The sequence below is a fragment of the Phyllobates terribilis genome, unplaced genomic scaffold, assembly GCF_046119375.1.
Source record: "Phyllobates terribilis strain yellow unplaced genomic scaffold, ASM4611937v1 Scaffold_9__5_contigs__length_417890890, whole genome shotgun sequence".
Taxonomy (NCBI): domain Eukaryota; kingdom Metazoa; phylum Chordata; class Amphibia; order Anura; family Dendrobatidae; genus Phyllobates; species Phyllobates terribilis.
In genome coordinates this window covers 155,711,218-155,731,107 of record NW_027362769.1, presented here as the reverse complement: position 1 = coordinate 155,731,107, position 19,890 = coordinate 155,711,218, and the positions used below count along the sequence as shown (strand labels likewise).

Below are 19,890 nucleotides of genomic sequence, written 5' to 3'. Positions count from 1 at the left end.
GTCACAGTACAGGGATAATACACACAGTGATGTCACAGTACAGGGATAATGCACAAAGTGATGTCAAGGTACAGGGATAATGCACACAGTGATGTCACAGTACAGGGATAATACACACAGTGATGTCACAGTACAGGGATAATGCACACAGTGATGTCACAGTACAGGGATAATGCACACAGTGATGTCACAGTACAGGGATAATACACACAGTGATGTCACAGTACAGGGATAATACACACAGTGATGTCACAGTACAGGGATAATGCACACAGTGATGTCACAGTACAGGGATAATACACACAGTGATGTCACAGTACAGGAATAATGCACACAGTGATGTCACAGTACAGGGATAATACACACAGTGATGTCACAGTACAGGGATAATGCACACAGTGATGTCACAGTACAGGGATAATACACACAGTGATGTCACAGTACAGGGATAATACACACAGTGATGTCACAGTACAGGGATAATACACACAGTGATGTCACAGTACAGGGATAATGCACACAGTGATGTCAGTACAGGGATAATACACACAGTGATGTCACAGTACAGGGATAATGCACACAGTGATGTCACAGTACAGGGATAATACACACAGTGATGTCACAGTACAGGGATAATACACACAGTGATGTCACAGTACAGGGATAATACACACAATGATGTCACAGTACCTAGATAATACACACAGTGATGTCACAGTACAGAGATAATGCACACAGTGATGTCACAGTACAGGGATAATACACACAGTGATGTCACAGTACAGGGATAATACACACAGTGATGTCACAGTACAGGGATAATACACACAGTGATGTCACAGTACAGGGATAATGCACACAGTGATGTCACAGTACAGGGATAATGCACACAGTGATGTCACAGTACAGGGATAATGCACACAGTGATGTCACAGTACAGGGATAATACACACAGTGATGTCACAGTACAGGGATAATGCACACAGTGATGTCACAGTACAGGGATAATACACACAGTGATGTCACAGTACAGGGATAATGCACACAGTGATGTCACAGTACAGGGATAATACACACAGTGATGTCACAGTACAGGGATAATACACACAGTGATGTCACAGTACAGGGATAATACACACAGTGATGTCACAGTGCAGGGATAATACACACAGTGATGTCACAGTACAGGGATAATGCACACAGTGATGTCAGTACAGGGATAATACACACAGTGATGTCACAGTACAGGGATAATGCACACAGTGATGTCACAGTACAGGGATAATACACACAGTGATGTCACAGTACAGGGATAATGCACACAGTGATGTCACAGTACAGGGATAATACACACAGTGATGTCACAGTACAGGGATAATACACACAATGATGTCACAGTACAGGGATAATGCACACAGTGATGTCACAGTACAGAGATAATGCACACAGAGATGTCACAGTACAAGGATAATGCACACAGCAGAGGTAACCACAAGTCTTCATGATGCCTATACAATTTCCCAAGTCCTGTTCCATAGTCATCAGTAACTGAGCTTATGTCTGAGTGGAATTGTGCCCCTTTATTTGGTGGGACCCCACAGCAGCTGCTACGTCTACTTCTGTGGAACTTACTCCTATGCAGGCTTGATCTTCCTGAGTGTGCAGCAGCCCTGTGTCCCAGTGGGGCCATTGTGATTGTGTGATCCAGCACCAGGAGAGGGACAGCTTCACTCTTTGCTCTACCTCCTTTTTGCATTTAGGCCCCATGGATATTGGCTCTTGGAAATGTACGATGTTACCACTGCACATAACATTTCAGCATATGCCTTGGAGTGGGACACCAGAAGACCCCTGGAATCTCCAGAGAGACCTTCTAGGTCATTTTCATGAACGGCACAGGACAGAACGTCCATCAAACCCAAGTGCAAGGCGAATCACTGCTGGTGAGATAAGCAGACGTCTCATTCTTAGAAACAAATTCACATGTTCAGAGAGAGAAACGCTGCAAAGCAAAAGTGACAAAAATGTGTCATTGATCAAGTGATGAATTTCTGGGGGATAAAAAAAAAATAAAAGTCGCCTCAAGGAATTCTCCGCACGGCTCTTACTCCTGTTCAACAGATGGATCTGCAACAAGTTGCCGTCTACAGCGGACCCTCTGGCAGCTCGGCTGGGATAATTAGAAATTATTGTACTTCTGTGGGGAGAGTTTTCGTCGCCCCTTTTATTTATTTTTTTGTTCTGATGACACGTATGTCACGCTGTGCAGAAATCTGCTGTAAGGGTTAAATACACCCCCCTCTCCTTCCGCTCCGTTTCCCCCCCCTACGCTATGAGGTTTTTTGTTTTTTTTCGTCTCCCATTAGACTGGAGCCTGAATACTTCTACACAACGGAGAGACGATCAATGCGCGGCGCGCTCGACATATATCACAACTTTATTAATGTACATCCCGTTTTATATTGTAGTATTTCAACGCAAACCCTGTTGGTTTTAATGAACACTCAGAAGGACTCGAGCCGCTTTAAGCATATTAAAATCAGTCAATTTGAGGCCGGTGAACTGAAAAGGTAATGGGAGCCGTCCCGAGCCTTAAGTAGCGGAGAAGACGTCTTTCGGAGCCACTGGAAGACCCTCGCATTGGGGTAACAGAGCCTTGGTTCTGATTTGACAATTGGCACAGTCCTAGTCAATCTCATCGGCATAATATTCAAGGTCCGGACATTTATCATTTATCCAATCTGTAACGGAGACCCCTAAAGACTGGACTCTGAGGAGCAACCGGAGAGTAGATGATGTAAACTTTCATTTTAAGAGACCTTCAGAAACTTTTCTATTAACTCCCGCATCATAAGTGACTTTAGTACTAACGCTTTCACTACATGGGTATGATATGGCGGTATAATTTATTAGAAATGGGAAATTGAAATTAAAGAGGTTGTCCACTACTTTTATATTGATGACCTATCTTTAGGATAGGTCATCAATGACGGGTTGGCCGGGGTCTGACACCCGGCACCCCAGGCCGATCAGCCGTTATGAATGGCGGCGGTGGCCGGAAGTACTTACTTGCGGTGCTGGCCGTCTACCTGTAGTGGCCGGGCCGGTGGTTGTTACTACACATCCACCTCCTATTGATTTGAAGAGGAGACAGATGGGCAGCACTCTGCGGCGGCCACTACAAGAAGACAGCCAGCACCGGAAGTAAGTACTTCCGGCTGGCGGCCACCGCCATTGATAACAGCTGATCGGTGGAGGTGCCAGGTGTAGGACCCCAGCCGATCAGACATTGATGACCTATCCTAAGGATACGCCATCAATGTAAAAGTAGTGGACAAACTCTTTAAGTCCCTTTTTCACAGGGGATTAATGTGATCTACTGCCAAAAACATAGGAGGACAGAATGATCATATTAACATACCGTTTCTTGGGCTGTGCAAATGGGGCCATAAACAAGGGCAGATCAACGCATATCTAGACATTTATGGGGAGAAATCAACCCACGTAAATGGACCCCAACTGTGCACAACCAAGTAGGAGGAAGATGACCAACAACTCTGCCGTAAAGTTGTGCATGCTCGAGAAAAGGATGCCGGGTCCTGACTTATAAAAGGGGAAAAGCTCCGCATTGAAGAAAGTAGACGAAAAAAATTGTTGGGTTGCAATATGTGTAATTTGAGTTGGCAAGGAATCAGCAGATACGGCCCAATGTTTCGACTGGTCTTTATCAAGGACACGGGTGTGGATTAAAAGCCGGGTATATCTGAGTGATGCAGTGTTGTGCAGGCTGACAATCAAACAAGTGCACAACCAAGTGCGCAACCAAGTGCACAACCAAGTGCGCAACCAAGTGCACAACCAAGTGCGCAACCAAGTGCACAACCAAGTGCACAACCAAGTGCACAACCAAGTGCACAACCAAGTGCGCAACCAACTGCACAACCAAGTGCGCAACCAAGTGCACAACCAAGTGCACAACCAAGTGCGCAAACAAGTGCACACTTCACGCCTGAAGTCAGTAAGATGCTTCACATGGACATCCATGACTTCACCACTACTTAGAGCTTATTTCCAAACAGTTAAGATATGTTATATTTAGGCTGGAGCTATGCGGCGACTCTGGTCTTGACACAGGTCATACGGCCAAAGACTGCTGTACGCCGCTGCTACGTAATACATGTGGGATCATATCTTGTTGCTCAAGCAAGTTGCAAAATGTTGGAACCATTCGGATTTTTTGCCGCAGTCAGGGCATCTTGTGGATCACACCGATTTACTTGCATTATGCTGCGATGCTAAAGTTGGCATGTCATCCCAGCATTAAATGTAGCAGAGCTGAATGATGATGTAGAATAAATAAAGTAGGTTCGGTGATCTACTAAATACTTAAAACAACACATTCGGCTCTGCTACATCTATATCAATGTTCTGCTATTCGACTCTGTCTAAAGGTAGCAGCCAGTCAGCAATAAAGAATGCACAATATTCCTGTAACCCGGCACATGTATCGGAGCTGGCGTCCTCCGTGCGGAGCGCAGGTAGACGATGAGAGTGAACTGCAGACTGGAAATCGATCATTCCACTGTATAGTTTTATTACAACGCCCGCTCTTTACAGTCATCTATAATGTGAATTGCAGATTCCTTCTGGGGCAGTCTCCTCTTGTTACTTTCAGCAAAAAAAAAAAATCAAGCCGTCTCATAATAAACCTCTCTATTAAAAAAAAATAAAAAATCCACCCCCCGCCCCCGCGACAAAATTATAATCTCCACTTTATCTTTTTCAGAAATTAGGAAGAAACGGCGTTATCAGCAGAATCCGCTTTCTGCTTTATTTCATTTATAAATTACGAGAACGATGCTATTATATATTATTAATTTCTGCTGTTCTTCAACTTCGGGCTGCGGCGCTGAACTGCGGATGTGAAAATGGTGTAATTATGTTCTGCTCAGGCACCCATCCGTTTCCATTCAAAAAATGTGCAGGATTCTTAATTACCCCGCTCTTTTGGGTGTGTGGGAGGGAGCGCGGCAGCGGTGGCGGCGGTGGCACGTATACAGGGCACGTTTGTTTACACAGGGACACCTGCTTAGCATGACAGCTGATGTCAGTCAGGACCGGGAGCAGATTAAGGGATCGTGCACTTGGGCATCAATGTCATCCGTTTTGTATTGAACCCTTTTTTTGGGAGGCCATTTAATAGTTGCCTGTCACTTTAACAAGCATCAGTGGTGCATTGTAGAGTTGCATTGCATAAAGCAAAAACTTAGAAAACTTTCTAATACTTTGAATCCTTCACCACTTTCAAGATCTGTGCTTGCTGTCTATGGATAAAAACATTATGGTTTCCTCGCAGAAAATCCTATCTAAATCCTCTATCCTTTCTAAAGTGTTAGAAAGTTGTAAAAGTTTTTTTTTTAATATATACATAGAAAGGTTTAACCTATAAAGTTAAGAGTCTGGTAATTTGGGAAAATGGGAAACAAAGTGTTAGATTTCTTTGACTTTTCCCTTCCTGATTTCACCAGTAAATATAATGGGACATGGGTTACTGAATACAAGGGGATGAATATGTGGCCAACCACATTGTCAGAGGAGAACGCTGAACATGTGAATGCTCTTCGTGTTTTTACTGGGAAACCCAGCACTGGCGGATGTGCCCAAAGTGGCATTTCTCATTCCTGCGGTATATGCAATCTGTATTTTGTATCCTCTCCTGCTAACCACTGGAGACTGTCTATAGGCGGCTGAATCGGGAGGGGGATATGTGCTCTGTGCAACCATCCAGATTTCCTACAAGAGGAGCTCAGCAGAGATCACACTCACCATGCCCGGATCACAAGAAGATGCAGAGTCTGTAGCCATGTGGCACCAGGGGTGGAGTATAACTGCTACCTATAACTGCTACCTCTGCACCCAATATAGCTACTCTGAATATACTGTCATCTCTGCACCCCAGATAGTCAGGCCAAATATGCTGCTACCTCTGCAACCCATATATCTACTCCAAATACACTGTTACCTCTGCACATTATATATCTTCTTCAAAATATAGTTAGCGCTGCACTTCATATAGCTACTCTAAATATACTGCTACCTCTGAGCCCCATACAGCTTCTCCAAATCTACTGCTACCTCTGCAACCCATAAAGCTTCTCCAAATATACTGTTACCTCTGCACCCCATTAAGCTTCTCCAAATATATTGTTACCTCTGCACCCCATAAAGCTTCTCCAAATATACTGAAACCCCTGTACTCCATATAGATTCTCCAAATCTACTGCTACCTCTGAAACCCATATAGCTTCTCCAAATAAACTGCAACCTCTGCAACCCATATAGCTACTCCAAATATACTGTTACCTCTACACCCCATATAGCTTCTCCAAATATACTGTTACCTCTGCACCCCATATAGCTACTCCAAATATACTGTTACCTCTGCACCCCATATAGCTTCTCCAAATATACTGTTACCTCTGCATCCCATATCGCTTCTCCAAATAAACTGCAACCTCTGCAACCCATATCGCTTCTCCAAATATACAGTTACCTCTGCATCCCATATAACTTCTCCAAATATACTGTTACCTCTGCACCCCATATAGCTACTCCAAATATACTGTTACCTCTGCACCCCATATAGCTTCTCCAAATATACTGTTACCTCTGCACGCCATTAAGCTTCTCCAAATATACTGTTACCTCTGCACCCTATAAAGCTTCTCCAAATATATTGTTACCTCTGTACTCCATAAAGCTTCTTCAAATATGCTGAAACCTCTGTACTCCATATAGATTCTCCAAATCTACTGCTACCTCTGCAACCTATATAGCTTCTCCAAATGTACTGTTACCTCTGCACCCCATAAAGTTTCTCCAAATATACTGTTACCTCTGCACCCCATAAAGCTTCTCCAAATATACTGTTACCTCTGCACCCCATTAAGCTTCTCCAAATATATTGTTACCTCTGCACCCCATAAAGCTTCTCCAAATATACTGAAACCTCTGTACTCCATATAGATTCTCCAAATCTACTGCTACCTCTGCACCCCATAAAGCTTCTCCAAATATACTGTTACCTCTGCAGCCCATTAAGCTTCTCCAAATATACTGTTACCTCTGCACCCCATATAGCTTCTCCAAATATACTGCTACCTCTGCACCCCATAAAGCTTCTCCAAATATACTGTTACCTCTGCACCCCATAAAGCTTCTCCAAATATACTGTTACCTCTGCACCCCATTAAGCTTCTCCAAATATATTGTTACCTCTGTACCCCATATAACTTCTCCGAATATTCTATCACCTCAGCACCTACTATAGCTACTCTGGATATAATGAAACTTTATTGCATAGCTCCTTTACTAAAAACGGCATAAAACTACTACATCCGATAGTTGCATATAGGCGTCTATAGACAAACCGCTGATAAATTGCGCTTTCATTTGAGTGGCGTTACATCAGTTTTTAACAAGCTCGATACACATCATATCTACACTCCCCCAAGATCAACCGCGCGCTATGCCGAACATTAAAGGTCCTATATCAAAGGGTTTCTTTTTTTTTTTTTTCTTCAATGCACATACAAAAAAAAAAAAAAAAAAAGCATTGAGATGTAAGTCCATCTCATTCACCGCCTTGAAGTGAGAAACTCACATTGGAAGCGACTGATTTTTCATTTAAGGATATCGACGAATGTTTTTGAAAAATAAAAAATAAAAATAGAAGAATGGATGGGTACGGGAAAGGTAATGAGAGAGATGGGCCGTCCGATGAGCTTAATGAACGGGATGGAGGATGGAGTTCCGTCTACTTGTCACAATGGCGCGTTAATGTTGCTGATTTGCAGTAAATTTTTCTCATCTTGTAGATTGCGCCCCTCGCTTTTGATTCCACAGATGTACTAGCAGGGAACAAAGACGCCACATTCTAACACAAATCTAAGCCTTTGTAATGAGCGATGCAGGACAGCTGTAAGTACAGCTGAAATTTTTTTTTTTAAATGTTCCTTTAATGTCCAGCTGGTCCAACGCTTTAATAAAATTGACATATTGATTCTTTTGAATTTACAGATGCCGGTTTCATAAACTTCTATCTCTAAAGCCGAGACATCTTCGAGAGCGGTGTCATTTTTTTTTTTCTTCTCTCTCCTCCAAATGGATCAATTATGTGCCCACGTAATCCTGTTACCTGTGAAATCCATGCATACTTCTCCCATTTGCCTCAGTTCCCAGGCGGACAAACTGAGCATTATGTACGCATAAACAAACAGAGCGTTTCCCAGATATTAGGAATTGTTTTCAAACTGGAAATCTATCTACTGGGTCATTTTCCCCAGTCGTAGATAGGATTGACTCCGACTCTTCCTTCAAGTAACCTCGGTGTCTTAAGATAAATAAATAACTATGGTGTTATGGCTTCTCAGAAAGGTTGTCTATTTATCTTCAAGGACCAGCCTCCTTAATCCCCCCCCATCCCCACCCCCACCATACAAAGAATGATTCGACTTCTCGCTATAAGTACCTGTGCATTAGTCCTCAACCACAGCCTTATAGATTATCAACTAGAGGAGACCTCAGTCATTAATACACCACAAACACGGGAAAATACTCTATTATCAAATGTACAATTACCAATTTTTAGAAAGAAAAAATGGTGGCAGACTGTTCTTTATTGGCTTAGTCTGATAGGGAATACTTTCCACAACGTCAAAGAATTTTAACTCTGCCATTTGGCCTCCTCCTCCTATTTTGAAAGCCAATAATTTTATTAGAACATTGTGCAAACCAATGAAAATACTAAAACTTTTTGAAGACCAATGATGATACTGAAACTTTTTGGAAGGCACTGATGGTATTGGACATTTTTTATGATACCTGACTTTTTTTGTTTGGAAGTCAATCGTAATAATGGACCTATTTAAAAGATAGTGATGGCGTTGGGATGTTTTTGGAAGACAATGTTGGTGCTATAACTTTTTGGAAACTAAGGACAATATGAGAACTTTTTGGAAACAAAGATAATAAAACTTTTAGAAGACAGTTATGGTAGTGGGAAGTTTTTTTCTTTTTTGGACCTTTTTGGAAGCCAATGATGGTGCTATAACTTTTTGGAAACTTTTTGCTAAAACTTTTTGGAAACAACTTACAATATTGAAATTTTTGGAAGCCAATGATGATGTTCAAACCTTGTAAGAACCTTTTTTTACACTGCAATGGTGGTACAAGCCCTTTTTAGGAAGCCATTGATGATCTTGTACTATGACAATACTTTACGAACAGCAGTTATGCGACTGGAATGTTTTTGGAAGCCAATAATGGTACTAGAACTTTTTGGAAACCAAGGAAAATACTTGGAACTTTTTGGAAACAAATGATGATACTAAGGGGTGGAATGAAGACAGTTATGGTACTGGTCCTTGTTTAGAAGTCAGTTATGAATGACAGTAATTGTACTGATGGTATTGTACATTTTTCGGAAGCCAATTATGATACCTGACTTTTCTTTTGGAAGTCAATCATAATAATGGACCTATTGGGAAGGCAGCGGGACTTTTTCTGGAAGACAACGATGGTGCTATAACTTTTTGGAAACCAAGGGCAATACTAAAACTTTTTGGAAACAAATTATGATGTTCAAACGTTAGAAGGACCTTTTTGCATGGCAATGATGCAAATACTTATAATGATAATACTGGAACTTTTCAAATGGCAGTTATGGTATTGGAATGTTTTTGGAAGCCAATGATGGTATTAGAACTCTTTGGAAATCAAGGAAAATACTATACATTTTTAGAAACAAATGATGATTCTAAAAGGTGGAAGGAAAACGGTTATGGTACTGGTCCTTTTTTGGAAGCCATTTATGGATGACAATGATTGTACTGGACCTTTATGGAAGCCATTGGTGATGTTGGACCTTTTTAGAAATCAAAGAATGTACTAGAGCTTTTTTTGTAAATGAGGACACCGAAACTTTTGGTGGCAATGATGGTACTGGACCTTCTTTGGAAGCCAATTATGGTACTGGACCTTTTTGAAAGTTAAGGAAGATGCTAGAACTTTTTGTAAACATGTGATGATACTAAAACTTTTTTTTGAAGGCAGTTATGGTAGTGGAGCTTTTTAGAAAGCCATAGGTTCTTTTTGGAAACCAATGAAAATACTAGAACGTTTTGGACACAAATGATTATACTAGATCGTTTTTTATGGATTGAAGGTCCTACAACTACAATTCAAATAAATATTCTTGATACATATGATGTCACCAAGCCATGAAGCAATAAAGAAGAATATCTATAGGCCAAGATTCTGACAAGGTGGATAAGATTAGATTGATATGACATATGACAATGCTTATAATATGACACAACATCTAGTTGTATTACATGACCAACCTGCTGACGTAAACGTGTTTCTAGTGCCAGGTTAAAAACACAATATAAATGCTTTGCCTCATTTACTGCCTACGCTATACTATGCCATCAATCTTGGTTTTTTTTTTAGAAATATCATGAGATCAGTAAACGCTTATGCACAAATGAATGCCACAAACAAGCAAATCAATTATGTCATACAATGATGCCATGCAGTGATGTCACACAAAGATTTTCCACTGTGATGATGAAGATGGTTAAAAAAAAAATAAAAAATACAGTACGAATATATCACGTATAATTAGTACCAAACGAATGGATGTAAAACAGAACATTTCTTCACCAATACATAAACTCACAGAGACAGAAAATCAATGCATGGACGATATTCACGGTCAGAAAGAGGTCACAGAAAGCAATTAATGAGAATATATCCCTAGATTAGAGAACTTGTAAAAATGAACTTTTTATAATTATATATATACATATATATATATATATATATTATTGATGGAGAGAATAAAAAAAAAATTCAGCTTTGAGACCATTTCATACCATATAATGAATATTTGCATGTGATATAACTACTAAAAGTAAATGGTTTTTCTATGACCTTCGAATCTACCCTAATCCATATGGGTTTCCTGCAGGGTAGGACTCACTATTTGGGCATTAGGTCAGATGTAGATCATAGCCCTTGAGTCAGATGCCTTAAAACATCAAAGCACAAAAAGGCATTGTATTAACCCCGCTCAAGTGTATCATAACTATGGCGTCCGATAAAAGACAGATGACCATTATCACCAAGGCGTCAAAGTTACTCTGAATTTGGTTTACTCTAACAATTTGCCTTCTTCCTTTACAAAAAAGCAAATATATAGGCATCTTATTTAGCCTTAAATAACAATATATGTAGATAAATTGTATTGCAAGCTCCTCGGGGGCAGGGCTTACCATGCATGTAAAAATAATGGTCTCCATAAAAGGAATAATTATATGTAGATAGTTATATTAAGTCATTGGCAATAGTTTTCAGCTGTAATCTAATGTATTGCGTTCAGCTTTTAGGTAAATATGCCATGGGGCCACTTTCTATAAGGGAGAATAACGCAGGTAGTCTCAATTTAGACTCAATAAAAAGCCACAGAACATGTGGAATTATTTTCAAATTACCTCAATATTTTGCAAACATCTTCACCTGCATGCTGGGAATGCCAAGGAGGGGCAGAGTGTCGGTTGTGCATTTTTTACTCCCCATCCTCGGCTGAATTCATTTATAAATTACCTCATCACTGACTGAAATTAACACTGATTCTTACAGGCAATTTCTCAATTTCCAATGCTAATTACATTTTTTTTACTTTTAAATTCCGTACCACCTGTTTTGGGCAAGACATCTTAGGCAGCGAGACCACATTTAATCACAATTTTAATTAACCACCCCGTAGATGTGGAAAAGAAGCAATTATAATGTAGATGAATGATGACTTTTTTTTTTTTCTTTTGCATAGAATTGTTTTGTTTCCCTGCATGTTGATTCTTGAACGGAACACAAATACGGAAACTGCGCTTTTTTTTTTTCATTCTATTATTCTAATTTTATAATTGTTTTTGAATATTTTTTTTTGGGGGGGGAGAATAAGTGACATCATCTGTTTACAAATAAAGGAGTCTTCATCACCAATTACTACATGTTGAATCGGAAAGAGGCCTTTCTTGGCCATGATTTAGACTTTTTTTTTTAAATTTTATTTGCCTATTCCAAAAATTCTATCCCCACTTTATTATGTTGTATGTCTTTGATTTTTGCAAAAATTGAAAAATGATGTTTGAAGTATGGCTTAAAATGCTGTAGAGAAGGCTCCGAACAGCAAAAATTATTACAAACATATGGGACTAATACACTTGTTTGCTGTTCTACGGGCCAGCCCCATTCATGAGTTATGGTATGTAATGATCTCACAGCTTGCATGAAACTTCCATCGAGGGTTTTCTTTTTTATTTTATCGTCAATACTAGCTGATCTTTCTCTGGAAAGGAAAAAAAAAATAATAATAATTCTCTCCTTGCTTCAGAGATGGTTAAAAATCGCAGAGCATGTATTTATAGATTGGGAGACAGATACTGACATGATCCAACAATTAATGCTTCCTTGGGGATGTCAATCTCTTAGCTCTAATTACAAAAAGATTTAAAACAGTTATGATAACCAAGGCAAACATTTAAAAAGACATGTCATAACAGAAGGCGATTGTGCATAAGAAATCGAGACAACAGTACACCAGGAAAAAGACCTACTATTGCGGGAGTCTTTCCTCCTACAAATATTTGGGTGTCGCTCTGGTAGAAGGGATAGGTCCTGCTCATCTCTGTCAATGTGTAATATAAGTCCTCCTTTTTTAAGCAAGGGAAAAAAACAAGGAATGATTCAAACAGCCGAACATTAGTCAAACACACACCCATCTACATGCTACAACTACAGTAGTAATATAGACAAAATGGGCTCTAGGGCGAGAGGGAAGTCCTGGAGAGGTGACCAACCTATGCCATAACGGGTATTCATTCACTCATACGGAAGGTATTGAATAATATAGTAATACATAATAAAAGCATAATAACAAAAACCATGTCCTATCAGGTCATCAAGCACATCACAAGGTCTTAAGAGAAGAGAAAATACAAGGTGGAACAGTAGAACATTTTTTTGGTGCCGTTACCCGGTAAATATCGCATCCTTTCATTTATTCATTTCTTACAACTTCAAGGGCATATCTTCCCTTCCCTGGTTAAATATGATGGACGTCTTACTTTTTTTTTTTAACTGGACTAACTTATTGGACAAATCTCAGGCCAAGGAGAAGGGAGGACAGGCCGACATTGTTTTATGTAAAATCTACAAGATGTGCAGACTGATTCTCCACATCTGTCTTCATCAACCTTCTCTGCTAATGGGGTCTGTAGGTGAAAGGGGTGGAAAATTTGTACTACTTTGAGAAGAAAAAGAACAACCTACAGATAATTATGACAGTGTCAAAAAGAAGAGATAGGTTAGGAAAAAACTTAAGCGTGAGGCTTGGATGGAGAACATTGTATTCAAGTATCATGTACCTCTTATGATGATCATGACAATCTTTTCTTGGGGTCTTAGAACTAATTGCAAATGGTAATCCTCCCAATGCCTAAAACACTTGCACACTCCCTTTGGGTAAATGTGCATGTGTTCTATATGTTATGAATAGAGAGAGAGGAGGAAGGCTCTAAAGGATACCTCTAGAGGAGGCTTATCTCCTCTGAAAAAAGAAGGCTTGGAGATGTTGGTCAGGAGTGAATCATGAGGCCTCCGTACACATAAGATGGTCAGCCGGTTCCTCCAATATCGGCAGTCTCAGCCAACATTATTCTAATGTGTATGGTTACTTTAAAATTGAGCCAGAATCATTACTGTCAATCTGCAGATTTTTCCAAAAATGTTGGCCGTATATCATAAATTTTACAACCTGGATACAGAAAGGGATGAGAGCTGCTCATATCCAAACCAAATAAACTACTGCCAGATGCATGTGTTGGGACAACTTGGGTTTCCAAAACCCATTTTGAAATGTTCATGCAATTAAGAAAAATTAAGAAAAACAAAATAAAACAGCCCATTGTGGTCATTAAAGGGGTTGTCCACTTCTAGTTAAATTTCATTCCTGACCACAGTTTGGTATAAAGAAAAACCAAAACACTTTGTACTCGCCTTCCCTGAGCCCATCGGTGAGTATGCCGATGTCTGACATTAACTTCGACACTGACGTCACATCGACAGCACGGCAGCCAATTAGTGAGCTCAGCTGCTCTGTCAGTGTAGACAGAATGCCCCATTTGAGATCACTGATTGGCTGCCTTGCTGTTGACGTGGAGTAATTTCCACAGCCAATCTCGAGCGGTGGAGAAAAGCCGGGAAAAGTGAGTACAACGCAGTTTGTTTGTTTTTTATGCCCAACTGCCTTCAGAGATTAAATGTAACTGAAAAGAAACAACCCCTTTAAGTCAAATGTGAACAGTTCGGCATTTATTATACCAAACATGGACCCATAACCTGTAACCCCAAGTTCTCTAAAGACTATGGCACCACTTTATGTTTCTTCCAGAATAAAACTGAAAACATTTAACAGCATCACGTGAGACAAGAGATAAATTAAAGACATTCAGAGAGCGCGGGTTGATCCTATCTAGCGGTAAAATAATTACATCCCAGTTCTCGGTGCCAACTTTCCTAACAATCCCTACACATCATATACATGTATCTTCTTATCCATGTGTTTGCATTTATTTGTAAATCATCTTTTCGAGATAGAATGCAATTTCGAATTATTCTTGTCATTTTCAAAAAGTCGAAGCAATTCTCAACGCCTGCAAATAGACCTAACCTTTTTTTTTTTTTTTTCGTAGGAGCTTATAAGCAAATCCACTGTAGAAATAATCACTTCTAACAAATGATCAAAGAAAAATAATCTTTCCTCTCTCCTAATAAGACTTTTTCTTAAAAAAAAAAAAAAAAAAATCCCCCCATTTTAAAATGGATAACAGCTCGAAGGCAAGTTGCAATCTATGTTTCGAAAGTTATTGTTTTATTGTTTTGTTCTATGGAAATGAGAATGTGAATCCGGCATTTGCTTCTATATCTTAAGTCTCCAGAATAAAAGTTTTTGTACGTGGAGTATGGAAACTCATTGTTCTGACCTTAAGTTTTAATATTAAGGCATAAACAGAGCATTAAATCAGGGAAGACTGTGACAAGTCCAATGTGCACGAGGATGGTGCCAGCACGCCATCTTCATCCCTTTGTTCAAAGCTTAACAAAAATGTGCCGTCACACCATTTAAACTCAACAGGGCCTGTCGAATGGGTATCAACAGATCAGCCAATGCCTGTCACACACACGGTTTGAAAGCAAAGCTTACGTCTGCTACGTTTCTTAGAGAAAAAGTAACAGAGACTTACTAATCAGGCTAATACCTAAAAAAAACCTCTTTTTCAACCAAATATTGATACATAGTTAGAATTGTAAATTGAATATTTTTTAATAATTTTTTACATTTTTTTTATAATGATCTTTTTAACTTAAATCACATCTGTGCACTTCAAAAGACAGAGAAAAATTATACAACTCTTTTTTTTTTTTTTTTTCTTCCTTCTCGGGCCGTGAGTTTCAGGATATCATTGAACAAACAATAATGTAAACCCTGCAACTATTCAAGGAAGTGTTTATTTTATTCTGGTTTAATTAACTTTACGGAGCTTTTTGTTTTCTTTTACTGACAAAGAAAGGACATCCCCCCTCCCTCCCTCAACCACCACCACCATCCACAAGAAAAATTAACAATCCTCTACAAGGGTTTGTTTTAATTTTCCAAAAAAAAAAAGTAAAAGTAACTTTAAAGGGCAGGGGTCGAATAGAAATAATCTTTTAGGTTACAATTTTTACAATTTTTTTTTTGCTTTTTGGTAAATTTAATTGAAGTCTGACAAGTTGTCATTGGCCGTGAACCTCATGGGAGGGTCTTGAAATGTGCCCAAACTCTATTTTAGACCAATTGTATTTGAAATATAAGATAGAGTCGGCCAAAGAACTTCACGAAAACATTTTAGTTCTAGTCTAGAAATTCTATATCAGTCACTGACCTCGTAACGGAATCCGACAAGGTATTAAAGGCCAATGAGAGCTTGTGAGACTTCAGCTGATACTTTGCCTGCACTCTGAGAGTTACAGAGTCCCAATTTCACTCCGAATGCTGTCAGTTTATTGCTTATATTTCAGCTGTCTCACTCCTAGTCCCTATCCTGTCAGTTTCTGGGCTGCCAATTTCAACTTGAAGCTTGACTGGGCTGATCGGATGCAAATACCTCGAGGGAAAACCCAGAAACTCATGAACAGTTATGTCAAGTCGATTTTGCACCATCGGGAAAAGGTAACCTCTGCGAGACAAAAACCAACAAGGTTAAAGAGACAGGGGTTTTCACGTGTAATATCACTGCTCTACATCTTGTTCACTGTCTCCCATCCCTCGGAAATTGGAACTGTCAGAATTACTCCTAATTGCAGATGCAAAACTGCCATTAGAAAAAAAAAGAAAAAGAAAACAGAAGCAGAGCAGGCATTAAAAGTATCAACCTAATTACTTTAATTACAAATGAATACTATTTTTTTTCACAATGTATTTATTTTAAAAAAAAACAATTTTGCTTCATCTTTTTTTTTTCCTGTTATGTGATTTTTGACATCCATCCACCGGAACAAATCTCATATATAATGGAAATATACTTTGGCAGATGTAAAAAAAAGACCTTGACAGTTTGCCTATGGACTGATAAACGATGTTAAAATATCTGCATGTATGGCAAAAAAAAATTATATTGTTAATTTTTTTTTTTTTCTTTTTAAATATAGCTATTTTTTTAATTCTTTTTATTGAGGGATTTTTTTTCACAATAGAAGGGGGTGATAATAACTTATAATAACTTATAGCTTTTTTATTTTTGAGACGCTAAATTATTAACACTTAGTTGTTGCATGGAAAAGAGAGATATTTGTAAAAACTAAATAAATAAATAGAAACGCTGATGGAGTCCGGCCCTAAATGAAGATAAAAACATTAATATTTATTAAAATATTCTATATAAAATAAAAACGAATGAAATCAAGACATCCTGGAAAAAATGTACAATGGCCGACGCGTTTCGAGCCAGAAGATTGTACTAAAGAAGGTGTAAATGTCAATAATTCAAAATATTTAAGAAAAGAACCGGGTTCAAATACTAGTTGAGAGCGTCGGATCGTCTTTTCTTGTCTATGGAAGTAGAGTTTTAAAAATGCATCATTGTAGGTAACATAATATTATGTTTTATAAATAAAAAAGTAAGAACAAACGAAAAAAAAAGGAATTCCATAAAATAATAATTTTTAGGCATGTAGAATGCCGGTACGTCAGATTGTAAAAGTGTCTGTGCAAGAAAGCTATGGCTACTGTATTACCTCATTTTGGGGCATGGGTGTAGGGGGGTAATTATACTTCCCTTCTGCTAGTTGAAACTTTCTGAATTCTACAAATTTTTAGCCATTTTTTTTAGCATCTATTATTCCATAAAAATCCAAATAGGAAATATTAAAATTAAACTTTAATAACGAATCATCAGAAGGCAGTTACCTAAGACATGGAATAATTTAGATAACGCAATGTAGGCGCAATAAGCAGCTTATAAATCTTCCAAGATGTCGAAACTAAATTGCAATGGTGTATATTATAGAAAAAGTAGTCGTCTCACGTCTTATATATTATCCTACGGATGTAGCAGAGCTAAGCCTGCCTGCTACTTAGTATCACAATTTAAAACAAGATGTTTTTCTTATTTTTTTACATAGGACTGCCCAGCTCTTAGGAAACTTAATGTTGAATGATGGAGTCATCTCTGCTGTATCTATAGTCACTTTATAGGGTCCATTTTTTGCGGCTATATACGCGTCTGGGGCTAAATTCAGACTCATAAGGAAATTGACACTAGTTGTCACGCAATGATCAACAGATGAATGTATCAGGTCGGATGTAACAGTTAGGAGAACGTGATATGTACGTGAGCCGTATATAATGACATACATATATCCTATAGGTTGTGAATGGGATACAACTCCTTTATCGCACTAGATGTCATCTTGGACTCATAAAGAGATTAAAAAAAAACTTATTTGACATCGAGTTTCGTTCCTCAATCATTCTGACCTCTAGGTTCTTCTGTCTTCCTCAAAAAGGCACCTTTTTACCAAATCATGAAACCTGAGTATTTCCCTTTTCTCTGGAAGCTCTGTCGTCCCAGGAGACTCTACGTAAAAGTGTCCTCCTCCTGACCCTTGTGTGTGATAGGTATGTATAATATCATAGCATGACTCAATCTATGAAAGAATGTTAAAGACAAAAAAAAAATCTTATTCTTACAGTTCTTTACAGGGTCAGTGTAATCTGAGGGCATTGAGCTCCTGGCTACCATGGCCCACCCTTGGAGTAGCCGCAATACTCTAGACCTCCAAAGAAGAGGATTACTCATTCACATGGGTCTATCTGCTGCAATGCATTTTGTGGGAAAAAAATATTGGCTACTATGATGAGAGAGGCTTCTTTTTTTGGGGGGGGTACATTAATAATTTAACTAAGAGGTTATGCAGCATCTTCTGTCATCAGGTTGTCTATTACTAGAATAATTAGGCAGTTATTAGGGTTTTTCAGCCTTTACCTGTTAACCTTTGGTCACCTGGACAATTTTCATAAAAAAGAAGTCGTCTATATATCGGCACTCTAATAATATGATTTTCTGTATTCTCAAATAAATATAGTTTGATCTCATTTTTTTTTATTTCCGAAAGAATACATTATGCCTGATTGTTCATACAAATAACATAACACTTCATTATTGGATGCTTTGACAGATGGCATTTCTGCCAACCAGACAGACCGTGCCAGCTTGCACGGTACTTCTGCCACCATGGGATGTAGAACGAAGGCACCCAAATGCATATATGTGCACGCTACCTGGCACGGCTAATGCAAATGGTTAACCACTGTACCCCCCCCCCCCTCTGTGCCACAAATGGCTGCAGTTGAAGGTGGTTTTAATATTAATTTAATTATTTTTCAGATTTCTTTTTTTTTTTTTTTTTTACTCTTTATTCACCACCATGTTACCCAACGAGTCGGGTAGAATATCCATTGTGACACCCATAAGTAATGAAAGTCTGGCTCATAGGAGCTGACAATCTACAGCCTTCTCCATCAATGTATGAGACCTCCAGAAGGTAAAGTCATGGTCGTGGACGTGGTGTTGGGGGGGTGGGGGGGGTCGGTGGGAGTCGATTATAACTGTTCTTAAAATTTGCTGTATCACCTACCAGGGAAGTTGATCTACACTGCACTGTCAAATCACCAGGAGGCTGTGACAAAGGGAACTGTCTGTGTACAAGGTGTAACAACACAACAGACACCTTTCATCCTGTCAGGTCTCATACTCTGCACTTTCACACCTTTCTGGCTGCTCCGACAGTGACACTTGCAGTTCTCCAAACTAAATAAGGAAATTGTCTCTAAACTCCAAATCAACACCTGTACACATATTCCAGTCCGTACTTGAGCGCCGGGTTATATTTAACCGGATGTCAGATAGGAGCTGTTGGGTTAAGAGGATGACATTTAGAAGAATAATAATATAGACGTAACAGAGTTGAACCCTTTCGTATATCAGTCCTTTTATGCCAAAGATGGACTCTACAAATAAAAAAATGTTGCATGCAACATTTTTGCAACACACTATGCCGGAAACAATCCAACGAGATCCAGTTTCGCCATCAGTTTGGATGTTTCACAGTTTGAAAAAAAAAAAGAGTTCAACCTTTCTCCGCTAATTATTTATGAACGCAGAAGTGATAAGTGACAAACTCACATCCGCAACGGGTGACAAACCCAGCTCTGCTACCTCTATA

General features: G+C 39.0%; 1 protein-coding gene across 10 annotated transcripts in view; it reads right to left on the bottom strand.

Moving 5' to 3' along the window:
• ZEB2 (zinc finger E-box binding homeobox 2) overlaps nt 1-19,890 on the bottom strand; it is a 174,886-nt gene that overhangs the window by 144,920 nt on the left and 10,076 nt on the right. For 7 of the 10 annotated variants that reach the window (XM_073647235.1, XM_073647225.1, XM_073647226.1 and 4 more), the window contains one exon: nt 12,681-12,776. The exons of the other annotated variants lie outside the window; for them this stretch is intronic. In XM_073647235.1, the coding sequence (XP_073503336.1) occupies nt 12,681-12,776 (96 nt within the window). The remainder of the gene's footprint in view (nt 1-12,680; nt 12,777-19,890) is intronic. 10 annotated transcript variants of the gene reach the window in all.